Below are 12,546 nucleotides of genomic sequence, written 5' to 3'. Positions count from 1 at the left end.
GGAGATCATATGCAAAATATTCCCTTATTATCATAGTTTCCTATAAGGGCCATTATTCAGGCTTCTGATTGCACACTGAATCATGGACTTTCCCTTTCCTCTGTCTTAAAGGTCAGATTTGAGGGGCATCTTCTCACTTCTATGTTCTTGTACACTACAGTTCTTCCTCCCCTGGGTTCCAAGTTCTTGGGTCCTAGACAGATCACTTCAGATCTGACTTGTATCCTGTCAGCTGTAAGACATGGCAAGGTAGCATCTCCATCCTTGCCCTCCCCATTTCCTGCCAGATCAGAGGCTGATGTAGTATAAATGGACAGTTTAAATAGACAGTTCTCTACCACCAGCTGGTTCTCGAATAACTACTCAGAGGCTTAATATGACTTATAAATGCTCAGCCGGTAGCTCAGGCTTATTACTAACTTGCTCTTACACTTAAATTAACCCATAATTCTTATCTATGTTTAGCCACGTGGCTTGGTACCATTTCTCAGTATGGCATTCTCATCTTGCTTCCTCTGCATCTGGCTGGCGACTCCACCCTTCCTCTTCCCAGCATTCTTAGTTTGGTCACTCTGCCTATACTTCCTGCCTGGCTACTGGCTAATCAGAGTTTTATTAAACCAATTTGAGTGACAAATCTTTACAGTGTACAAGAGGATTATTCCACAGCAGGACAGCACCTGTGTCTTTTGTTTACATAGGCAAGTTCTTTGGGGCAACAGCCAAGGCTCAGTTGCATGTCTTCTTGCCCACAGTAAAGTCTATACAATAGCTGTTACAGCCTGTTTAAGGTCTCGTCCCATATGCACTACTTTCAGAGACTGCAGTGTATTCTCTAGTACATCAATGGGTTGGAAATATCCTTGTATGTACATGGTGGTCACCCTTTATTAAGGAAGCTTGTCACCCCATATTATATACTGTATACTATACCCCATACTGGGATTCCTCCCTAAGGACACTTCAGTCTTAGATGGATGGTGTGACCTTGATCAGATGTCTTACCACCCATTGCAAGAAACAGTAACTGCCACTATAGTAAGGAGGCATACTATGCCATTCTAGCTAGGTAAAGATAGCTATGTTAGGGTTAGCTCCACCCCACCCTCAGACAGATCAGCCTTAATTAACATGTCTCCTCACCCATCATCATAGGGACCATGCAACAACTCTTCTTTGGTTCTATTGGTCCCTCTTTGGGTACCAGTTATGTTGTACAACTTTTATTGGGGCTATATGAACAAACATTTGTCTTCCCTGGGTAGGGCACTAATAACAAACCAAAGAAATGGTTCCCCTTGACTAGTTGGTGAACCAGTGAGTTTGTGTGGGGTTACTTATGGGAGGGAACAAAGGTGACCTAAAGGCAGCTACATAGCAGAAAAGCCCACCTTAGCATTGGTGCACAGCTTCAGTAAGGCCCATCAGACTGTCTCCCCAGCAGTTATTTACTACTTTTATGACATTGTGTGTGTGAATCTTGAGCTTTATGAGACAGTAAGTTTCTTCAACTCTTTGAATCTAGTAAGATTCTCTCCTTCCTCCAGGAGGAAGTAGCCATATAGCATCTTCCTTTTGTAAGTACTAAAGACATTTTAGAATGCAGACTTAATTTGTGCATGCTGCAGGTATCATCAGATACTTTACTACCCATTGCTATCTGCCCATTTATTCCATTTTTAGTTTTTAGTTTTGTACTTCTGTCTTGTACATACCACAAGCCACACTTTTTGTGTAGCAAGATGCTGAGAATACTCATATGCTTTTACCAATTCATTTGCTCATTTCACTCCTTCATTCTGTGATTGCTTTCTTATTTCTTTTTTTCTTTTTTTTGTACAGTGTTCTGCCTGCGTGCCAGAAGAGGGCACCAGATCTCATTACATATGGTTGGGAGCCACCATGTGGTTGCTGGGAATTGAACTCAGGACCCCTGGAAGAACAGCCAGTGCTCTTAACCGCTGAGCCATCTCTCCAGCCCGCTTTCTTATTTCTTAATGTAATTTTTTTTAATTTCTTTTTTTCTTTGAGGACTGAGATCATTTACTCTCATCACTTATTTCCTAATGTAATTTCTTTTTCCTTCTTTTTTTTTTTCTTCCAAGACTGGGTTTCTCTGTGTAGCTCTGGAGCCTGTCCTGGAACTCGCTCTGTAGATCAGGCTGGCCTTGAACTCACAAAGATCTGCCTGCCTCTGCCTCCAAGTGCTGGGATTAAAGGCGTCCACCACCACCGCCCGGCTGTAATTTCTTTAAAAGCTGAAGAGTCTATAAACTGAAATTCTGAGTCTTTTACATTTGCCTTTTATGATTATTATTACTGTTATTATTTGTGGAACTGTGAATTAAACCAGGATCTCAAACCTGTTAGGCATGACACCCCAGCCCTTTAGAGTTTGTTGAGCTGAGGTTGGATTTCAGTGGGAATTACTTAGTATACAGTTTTGTATTGCCCTTGCCGTACTTCTTTTTTGTTGCTATTATTGTTTTTTTTTTTTTCACAAAAGATTACATGTATGGGGGTTTTACCTTAATATGTGTGAGTGTACCATCTGTGTGCCTGATGCCCACGGAGGCCAGAGGAGGGCACTGGATTCCTTGGAACTGGAGCTACAGACTGTTGTGAGCCACTACATGGGTGCTGGGAATTGAACCTGGGTCCTCTGTAAAAATAGTTGGTGTTCTTAACAGCTGAGCCATCATCTCCAGTTCTGTTGTTTTGGTTTTGAAACAGGGTTTGCCTATGTATCCGTGGTCAGCCTTAAACTGGAGATCATCCTTTCTCAGCCTTTTAAGTGATGGGATTATAGGCATGCATCACCAAGTTTGGCTTGGTACCTTTCCTCACGATATAGTTGAGTGTGTGGTTTCTTTCGCCAGTTATGGAGATGCAACTAGTTGTATATGTTGAAGAGGCAGAGGTAGGAGGATCCTGAGTTTTAGGCCAGCCTAAGTTACACCTTTTTTAAATTTTTGTTGTGCAGCTAGAGAGATGGCTTAGTGGTTAAGATCATTTGTTGTTCTTGCAGAGGACCCAGATTCCATTCTCAGCACCCACATGGTGGCTCACAACCATGACTATTTCCAGGGGACCCAATACCTCTTCTGACCTCTGTGGGCAGCAGACACAGACACAGTACACAGACATGCATGCAGGCAAAACATTCATACACATAAAATAAACAAATATTTTAAAAAGTTTTTACTTCTGAAAAAATTACAGCCCGTATTTCCCTCCTTATAAGGCATATAAATCTTTTTGCTGTTCTTGTTTTTGTTTTGAGACAAGGTCTCACTGTATGGCACTGGCTGTCTTAGATTGCTAGTCTAATTCTGAGATCCTCCTGGCTCTGCCTTCTTGAGTACTGAGATTATAGGTGTGTGCCACCACAACTGGTCCATATCATGGTGTATAATGTATAAGGAAACTGATAAAAGAAAAATCCATTTAAAGATTTTCTAATAAGTTACAGTGTAAATTAGTACATTATCTTCATGTCCAGCATCTTCCTCTATTGCCCTCCACCTTATTTTTTAAGATAGAGTCTCTCACTGCACCTGGAGTTACTGATTCGGCTAGGCTGGCTGGCCATTGAGCTCCAGGGGTTCACTTGATTCTATTTCCCCGGTACACACATGCTTCTCTACTCAGCTTTTACTTGGGTACTGACAACTGGAACTTGGGTCTTCATACTTGTGCTAAAGGTACTTTACTGACTGAGCTGTCTACCTTCCTTTTATCAAACAGAGATCATAGGCTGGTGAGGTGACTTAGTGGATAAAAGGGCTGGGTACCGAACCTAACAAGAGTTAGGTCCTTGGAACCCACATTGGTTAAGGGAATAGAAGACTCTTGAAGGATGTCCCCTCTGTGCATGCACATGTGTGTGTGTGTGTGTATACATATTCAAAATGTAAAAAAAATTCGGGGTTGGAGAGATGGCTTAGCAATTAAGAGCACTGACTGCTTTTCTAGAGGACCAGGTTTAATTCCCAGCACCCATATGGCAGCTCACAACTGTCTGTAACTCCAGTTCCAGGGGACCTGACACCTCACACAGAAATACACACAGGCAAAACACCAATGCACATAAAATAAAAATCAATTATTTTAAAAGAATTTCAAACATTTTCTGGTTTGTCTGCTGAGAAGTAGAGCATTAAATATACTTTATGAGGTATCTAACAATTTAGATATTAATATGAGTATATGTTGTACATTGTAATTCTGGTACCTTATAAATGCACATATAATATGCATTGTACATTATGAGCAAGTTGGATAGCCAAAGAATAATGTGGTAATTTAAGTCATAATCAGAATGCCTCTTTATACATCTCTTCATTTAATGGATTGAGTACATGACTGGTGAGTTACTGACCATTCTTGTTATGTGAATGTGCTTTCAATTAGCAATATATGGGGCTGCTTTAACATGGATAACTTCTTTCATTTCAGAAAACTCAGGTTCCTGAATCTCAAAAACCTAGACCAAAAAAAGGTCCGTATATAATTTCACTGTGTGTGTGTGTATATATATATATGTGTATATATATATATATATATATACACCTGTTTCTTTGTCTCATTGATTCTGTTATATATACCAGAGCTTTGTAAAGTGTGTTGGGAAAAGCAGTAATGGTTCAACTCTTACACAATATCTGTTTTTATGTTATCCAGATAAGTTTATTATTGACCTGTAATGTACTTAAATGTTGTTTGGTTAATGTCAGTGTACAGTAATTTTTATTTGTGTAATAAGCATTCGATTCTTGTATAAATCAGACCTCCCCTAGTTTTATGTATGTGTCAAATAAGTGTGACATTTAATTTTAGTTAAAAACTTCTTATGGTTTTGAGACAGGGTCTTGCTATGTCAATTTCCTGAGGGAAAAATCCATGCCCTATTTATCTTTGTTTGAGACTGGCCCAACTCACTGTGTAGCTCAAGCTGATCTTGAACTTAAAATACTTCTTTCTCAGCTGAGACTTATGAAATTCAGTTGTAATTATGCAAGTATCTGACATAATTACTAGTATTTTTATAGCACTTCTGGATATGAGAATCATCCTGCTGTTGCCTCACTTAACAATCAAATGATTGAACTAGTTAGGTGGGGCTAGTATATGCTGTGACTGTCAGTCCAGTATGTATTTTACCCTTTCTGTAGAGTCAGACCCATGCCTCAGTTGACCACAGGCCTAGAAGAGGACTGTGCATCAACCAAGAATTAGTCCAAGGGTCAGCAATATGGCTCAGTGGGTTAAGGAACCTGCTGCCAACCTGATGATCCAAATTCAATCCCTAGGACCCACATGGTGGAAGGAGAGAACCTACTTCTCCAATATTGTCCTCTGACTTCTGCATGGGTGCTGTGGCACATATGTACCCACACATGGAGAGCCGCAAAATAAACTAATATAATTCAGAAACAAGATACTTATATAAATTTCCAAATTCCATGAAGAACTTTATGTGGTATTGTAATTTCTAATGGTTAGTTTAGACATGAGGACATGCTAAAGGAGGAAATGTAACACTGATTACATTGTTTGTTATGTCAAAATATGCTTTCCAGCTCTAGAGTTTCCTATTGTGGAGAAACAGAACTGGTTGATCCATCTCCACTATATCCGGAAGGATTATGAAGCGTGCAAGGTGAGAGACTGCAACAGTGGAGGCATTAGAGGCAGACTGGGCGGACACTAGCAGTGTCCGAAGCACAGCGTGGCAGTTAACATCTTGAATTCGCACCCTACCTTCCTGCTTTAAACTTCATTATTTTAATTTAAATAATAGCTATCTATCTATCTTGACTTTAATCTTGTCTCTTTCAGTGTGTTTCTCCATAGCAAATAGGACCAGGCTCCTTCCTGCTTAAAACTGGTCATGATTTTCCCATTGTACTCAAACCCTTTAGTATGACATTTTTAGTCCTCCTCTTTCTGACCCTCTCGTTTGCCTCAGCTTTTCTTCCACCACTTGCCAACACACAGTTTGAGACTTTTCACGTTAGGAAGCCTTCCTTAATTCTCTGAGTTGGAATCAGATGCTGTCTTCTGAGCTCCTAAAGTACCGGAGCCGAGCCCATCACAGTATAGAACCCATGTGATTTGCTCACCAGAGAATCCCTAGTATCTGTAACAGTGCTTAGAAGTCTTCTCATGTTTTTCTAGCTTCACTAGTTAATATTTTAAATAAGGAGTGAGAACATTTTTGTGTCATGAGCCAGATAGAAGCTTAATTAATTAGTTAATTTTGAGATATGGTCTCACTTTGTATCCATGGCTAACCTAGAACTTGCTAAGTAGACTAGGCTGGCCTTAAACTCACAGAGATCCTCCTGCCCTGCCTCCTGAGTGCTGGGATTAAAGGTGTGTTTGCCTCCATGCCTGGCCAAGACAGCAGTTTAGACTTTAGGGTTACTGTAGTCATCGTCTCTTGTATGTCATCATCGTTTTGTTTTTGTTTCTATTTGAAACAGGGTTTCATGTAGCCCAGGTTAGCCTCAAACTCAATAGGTAGTAGAAGATGACTTTGATTTCTTGATCTTGTCTCTGTGTCCTGAGTGCTGAGTGCAGGTACCACAATGTATGTCTTCTTTTTTAAATTAACGCAAAAACAGAAAACTTACTAAATTTTTTAACTTATGTGTTTGGAATGTTTTGCCTACATGTATGTCTGTGCACCACATGCAAGCAGCGCTTGAGGAGGCCTGAAGATAGTGTCAGGTACTGGAGGTACAGTTAGTTGTGAGCTGCCTTGTGGGTGCTGGTAATCGAACCCCAGTCCTTTAGAAGAGCAGCAAATGCTCTCAAGGCTGAGCTGTCTTTTCAGCCTTAAAAGAAATCTAAGTGAGGGATGTACAGAAATGTTCCGAGAGCCGTTAGATTGCTAACCTCATTCTAAAATAAGTGATGGTAAGAAAAACAAAAATCGCCGGGTGGTGGTGGCGCACGCCTTTAATCCCAGCATTTGGGAGGCAGAGGCAGGAGGATCTCTGTGAGGCCAGCCTGGTCTCCAAAGCAAGTTCCAGGAAAGGTGCAAAGCTACACAGAGAAACCTTGTCTCGAAAAAAAAAAAAAAAAATCCTGAAGTAACTATTTGATTAGTCATTATTAGTATCCTAGGTATCTCATATATGCCCCTTGTCTATTCCTACTCTTTTCTTGATGACACTTAATCACTCAGGTGTTCTTCTCTCTTAGGCTGTGATCAAAGAACAGCTTCAGGAGACTCAGGGGTTATGTGAATATGCTATCTATGTCCAAGGTAAGACATACTGTTTCTTTTCTTACTGGAAAAATATATTTAGCCTAGATTCTTGGGAAACAAAACAACCCAACAACTTAGGGAATACTTAAATTAAAATAATGTCTCACAAAAGTCTTATTCACTATCCTTTGAAATTTGAACCCAATTTTGTATGTGTGTTGCACATACACCTGGAGGTCAGTGCATGACATGGGGTGAGTATGTCGTCCCCACCTCCCCAGACAGGGTTTCTCTGGGTAGCTTTGGAGCCTTTCCTGGAACTCACTCTGTAGCCTAGGCTGGCCTCGAACTCACAGAGATCCGCCTGCCTCTGCCTCCCGAGTGCTGGGATTAAAGGCGTGTGCCACCACCGCCCAGTTATGATTATGTTTTTTTAAATTATTATTTTACATGTTTGAATGTTTTGCCTGCATTCATGTCTGTGTAGCATGTTTATGGCTGGTGCCTGTAGAGGCTAGTAGAGAGCATTGGATCCTCTGGAACTAGAGTTACAGGTTGGTTGTGAGCAACCATGTAGATACTGGGAATTGAACCAGAGTCCTATGCAAGAGTAGCAAATACCCTTAACAGATTGAGCCACCTTCAGCTTTTCAAAATATTATTCTTAATGAAGAATTTCTGTGATCTGCAAAAAGACCAGTTATCTGGGTAGAGATGCTGGTTGCAGAGTGGGTAGGTGAAAGTTAGCTTATTACAGGTTTTACCTTACTAACACTTTACTTGCTTCTGCCCATTTAGTGATGACTGATTCAAAGTTATCCAAAGGCTTTCTCTGATGTGGTATCTTACCTCTTCCTCCACCTTTTCTGATGCTAGCCTCTTCTTCAAAGAATATGGTGTATTTTCTGTGTTTTCTTTTGCTTGGCAGCACTGATTTTACGCCTGGAAGGAAATATCCAAGAATCCCTAGAACTCTTTCAGACGTGTGCTGTTCTCAGCCCTCAGTGTGCTGATAATCTCAAGCAGGTGGCCAGATCTTTGTGAGTATTGGAGCCATCACAGAAGACCACAGACCACATAAAATGCTTTCTCCTGGGCCAGGCAGTGGTGGTACATGCCTTTAATCCCAGCACTGGGGAGACAGAGGCAGGTGGATGTCTGAGTTTGAAGCCAGCCTGGTCTACAGAGTGAGTTCCGGGATTACTAGGGCTGTTACACAGAGAAATCTTGTCTCAAAAAAAAAAAAAAAAAAAAAAAAAAAAAAAAAAAAACCCAAAAACAAATAGAAAGGCTTTTTCCTGAAATGCATTCTGAGGGAAGCCTATTGTTGGTAGCCAGATGCCTGATAGGTGGGAAGCCAGTGAATGGTAAGTAGAATGGGTTTCATTTTGAAGAGCATGAATTAATCTGGAAGTCAGCTAATATTAAGGAACTCAGGTCTTTTTAGTTGGATGAGAACACTGTTTTGTCATAGTGTGTTGTACCATAACTCCTCTATAATCATATAGGCAACTCATTGCCTGTTATTCTGGTATTTAGTGGAATATCTGACATAAAATAAGCTTGTGGTATTTTGAGTGAATGGCTTGCGGATTCCTAAATGGAACCCTTCTGAAGTTGTCATAAACTTCTTCAGAGTAGTGAAGTGTTCTATGCAGTACCATCTCATGTTCCTCCCTCTGTTGCCATTCATACTTGCATCATTTTTACATAGAAATCAATTCTTTTTTTCTTCCAAATTCATGATCAAGGAAAGAAACTTGGCTTCATGAGGAAAAGACATGCCCTTATTGGATGATGTTGACAAATGATGGCAGCTCATGCTTAGTGGTATTATCATTTGACTTTTTGTGTTTGTTTATTTTTATAGAATGCTATAGGAAGTAGTTACAGAAGAGTGCCCCCAACATTGGTGTATGAGACTAAGGTCTTAAACAACTGCTGACGCAAGCCCTGCCTCCGGAGCGTCTGCTCTTGGGACACAGCACTGTCCTTTGTCTTTCCCACATAACCAACTCAAGTGTTTAAAAAAGTTTCAACAGTTTTTAGCTCTGTGGAATATGTGTGAAATGTGAACTTTTAGAGTTACTCTTATAGGAGTTAGGTTAGCTGGTTGTGGCAGTACACACATGTAATCCTAGTACTTGAAGGTGGAGGCATGAGGATCAGAAGTTCAAGGTCATCCTTGGTTACACAATGAACTGGAGGCTAGCCTGAGTTACATGAGAACCTGCCTCAAATCAAACCAAAAATAATGAAATTTGAGTAATTATAGAAAATGTATTTTCACAGATTTCTTCTGGGAAAACATAAAGCCGCCACTGAAGTATATAATGAAGCAGCTAAACTTAACCAGAAAGACTGGGTAAGAAATGTCACTTCTTTCTTAGCATGTTAATGGTTCCATTTTTCAAGTGACTTTTTCTTTGGAGGCAGGGTCTTATTGTGTGTGTAGCCCTGGCTGGCCTCAAATTCATTATGTTGAACAGGCGGGCCTCAAACTCAGAGAGATCTGCCTGCCTTCTATCTCCATAGTGCCAGCCCTTGGCTAGAATTCAGATGATCAAACTGTTTTTTGATTCTGTTTTCAGCATGGCATTTCTGCATAACTTTGCAGGCATTGTTGTATAGTTTCCAGCTGTTAATGTTGCTGATAGTTTTTCCCTGGTCCCATTCTTGCTGTGATTATCTCATCTCATTTCCAAGAGCTCTAGGAGTTGAGTTGTTTTACCTTTGGAATTAGAAAGCATCAGCAGTAGATGTCTTCATTGCTCTTTTTGTATTTTTTTCCCTATCTGCTTGGCAATCAGCTGTTTTTTCTGCCTTTCTTTGGATCATGACAAGTTTAAGCGACGCTTTATTTTCCTTCTACCAGCTTCCCTTTCTCCCTTTCTCTCTTTCTTTATTTCTTTATTCTGATTTGGTTTTTCGAGACAGAGTTTCTCTGTGTAGCTTTGTCTGTCCTGGATCTCGTGTTCTGTAGACCAGGCTAGCCTTGAACTCACAGAGATCCACCTGGCTCTGCCTCCAGAGCGCTCTTCCCTTTCTTATTAGTGTATATTAATTGTACAAAACAATGGGTTTCACTGTGATCTTTTCATCGTTTGACCACAGTCACCGTCCCTATCCCCTTATTTCTACCATGTATTTGTATAAATTGGGGATTATGTGTAAGTACAACACAAAATCAGATTAAACATTCTCTTTATAAATTAAGTCCCCCCCCCTATGAAAATCCATGTCACTGGTTTTGGAATTCATTTGGTAGTCCTAGAATTTCAGGCTGAGATTTACTCATGGTTAGTTAATGGTGACTTATCTAAGAATTATTAATTCTTAGCTAAGGAGCTCAAAGAAGCAAGGAAGAGCAAGCCCTGAGAGCCTGTGCTTTAGCCACAGCCTCTGAAAGGAAGGCTGGAAAGTACACTTAAATGTGGACCGCAACTGGAATAGGACTCCCCAGGAAAGGAAAACAAGAGTGGACCTCTGGTGGATGATCAGCCCTGGCTGGACACTGATTGTCACTTCCTTTCAGACACAGCAGCTCTGTGGCTTTTAACTTGTCTCTCATTTTCTATTATTATTATTTTTTTTTAAAGATTTATTTATTTATTATGTATATAGTATTCTGCCTGCATGTGTCCCTGCAGGCCAGAAGAGGGCACCAGATCTCATTACAGATGGTTGTGAGCCACCATGTGGTTGCTGGGAATTGAACTCAGGACCTCTGTAAGAGCAGTCAGTGCTCTTAACCACTGAGCCATCTGTCCAGCCCCTCATTTTCTATTATTTTATTCTTTACATCCATTTTTACATCTTTACATTTGCTCAGTCTTATCTCCCAGATAGATCACTGTGTTTGCTTTTAGCTGTATATATTCTAGTAGCCTAGCCTTTTCCTTAATTTCAGTAGTTGTATTCTGATTTCTAAGTAGTTTGTCCTCTCTCTCTCTCCGTCTCTCTCTCTCTCTCTCTGTCTCTGTATCTGTCTCGTTTGTTTGCTTGTTTGAGACAGGGTCTCACTATGTAGCTCTTGAGCTGTCCTGGATCTCACTCTGTAGACCAGACTGGTCTCAAACTCCGAGTTCTTCTGCCTCTGCCTCCCCAGTGCGGAACTAAAGGTGTGTGCCACCATGCTTGGCGTTCCTTTCCCTTCTCCCTCCCTTCTCTTCTAGCACCCTCTCTGTATCAGTCTGAAGTTGTGTGTGTTTCCACAGTTACCTTTCTCTTTCTGCTTTCCTTTAGTTGTTTTTATACTGTTGGCTGATCCTTGCAGAGACCTTCCTCTGTAGAGAAGTAGATTGACTATAGTAGAGAGAGAACACAGTTTCCCTTAGAGTACTTAGGGCACTGGTTATGAAAAGTTGAATAACACGTTATTTACTGTGTTTACAGGGTGTTCCGGGTGGGGTCAGGGATAGCCTGTGGGAGCTTGTTCTCTCCATCCACCCATGGTGCAGGGATTGAACTCAAGTCAGCTGACTTGGCCACAAGTACCTTTACCCAATGAGCCATCTTGCCAGCATTATGATTTTCTAAGTACATTTCAATCTCAGTTATTTTTTTCCTCTGGGTGTGGTTATTAACTTGAATTTTTTTCATCCCATCCATCTATGTGTTTTGTCTACACTCTATGTATATGTGAGGACACATGCTTTCGTGAGTGTAGAGGTCAAAGGGCAGCTTGCAGGAGTTGGTGCTTTCCTTCAGGAGGCCGTCAGGGTTGGTGGCAAGTGCTTTTGCCCACTGAGTCATCTTACTCTCACTATCCCCATTGTCTTTGTTCACAGGGTCACATTTAGTCCATGCTGGCCTTGATTAGCTGTGTAGCAGAGGATAGCCTTGAATTCCTGATCCCCCCGTCTGCACCTCCCAAGAGCTGAGCTGAGTTGAATCATTAGAGGCCAAGGTGAAACTACACATACAGAAGCAGCTCAGGAAGCCCTTGGGCCCTGCAGGCGAGCATGAGTAAATACACACTCACTCACTTTCTGATTTTTGTCTTTCAGAAAAATTTGGACAAAGGAAGTTTTAGGATCTGGTAGGCTATCTAAATTGAGATATGTCCAGTGCATAGTTAGATATGAAATCACGATGTTCTAGGTTATAGATGAACATTTTGGAGTCAGGAACATAAAGTTAGTAACTGAACCCATGAAACTGGTTGAGATAGTTATTTGGCAGTGAGTTGAGGATGGAGCTCAGGAAGAGCAGAACAGAAAAAAACAGATGAGTCCGGAGGCCTGGGCAAAGGGGAGATGAAGCACACCTCCTGCTCCGTGTAGCTGAAAGAGCTCACTTGGTATTCTGACTCACTTGGGACAGCA

The 12,546-nt window shown here is 41.0% G+C and overlaps 1 protein-coding gene across 3 annotated transcripts in view; it reads left to right on the top strand.

Annotated features, from left to right (window-relative positions):
- The window catches only part of Bbs4 (Bardet-Biedl syndrome 4), a 39,998-nt gene that overhangs the window by 9,088 nt on the left and 18,364 nt on the right, over window positions 1-12,546 (top strand). For 2 of the 3 annotated variants that reach the window (XM_052762382.1, XM_052762372.1), the window contains exons 1-6: window positions 1,745-1,999; window positions 4,459-4,501; window positions 5,583-5,662; window positions 7,213-7,276; window positions 8,148-8,259; window positions 9,512-9,584. In XM_052762382.1, coding sequence (XP_052618342.1) covers window positions 1,760-1,999; window positions 4,459-4,501; window positions 5,583-5,662; window positions 7,213-7,276; window positions 8,148-8,259; window positions 9,512-9,584 — 612 coding nt within the window. In that variant the 5' untranslated portion in view covers window positions 1,745-1,759. Of the gene's footprint in view, window positions 1-1,744; window positions 2,000-4,458; window positions 4,502-5,582; window positions 5,663-7,212; window positions 7,277-8,147; window positions 8,260-9,511; window positions 9,585-12,546 lie in introns of those variants that run through there. The other variant, XM_052762390.1, reaches the window with a different exon arrangement.

This window comes from Peromyscus californicus, unplaced genomic scaffold, assembly GCF_007827085.1.
Source record: "Peromyscus californicus insignis strain IS unplaced genomic scaffold, ASM782708v3 Scaffold_11__1_contigs__length_118956290, whole genome shotgun sequence".
NCBI classification, from domain to species: Eukaryota; Metazoa; Chordata; class Mammalia; order Rodentia; family Cricetidae; genus Peromyscus; species Peromyscus californicus.
The sequence above is the reverse complement of the archived record's forward strand: the minus strand, read 5'-3'. Positions and strand labels throughout refer to the sequence as shown.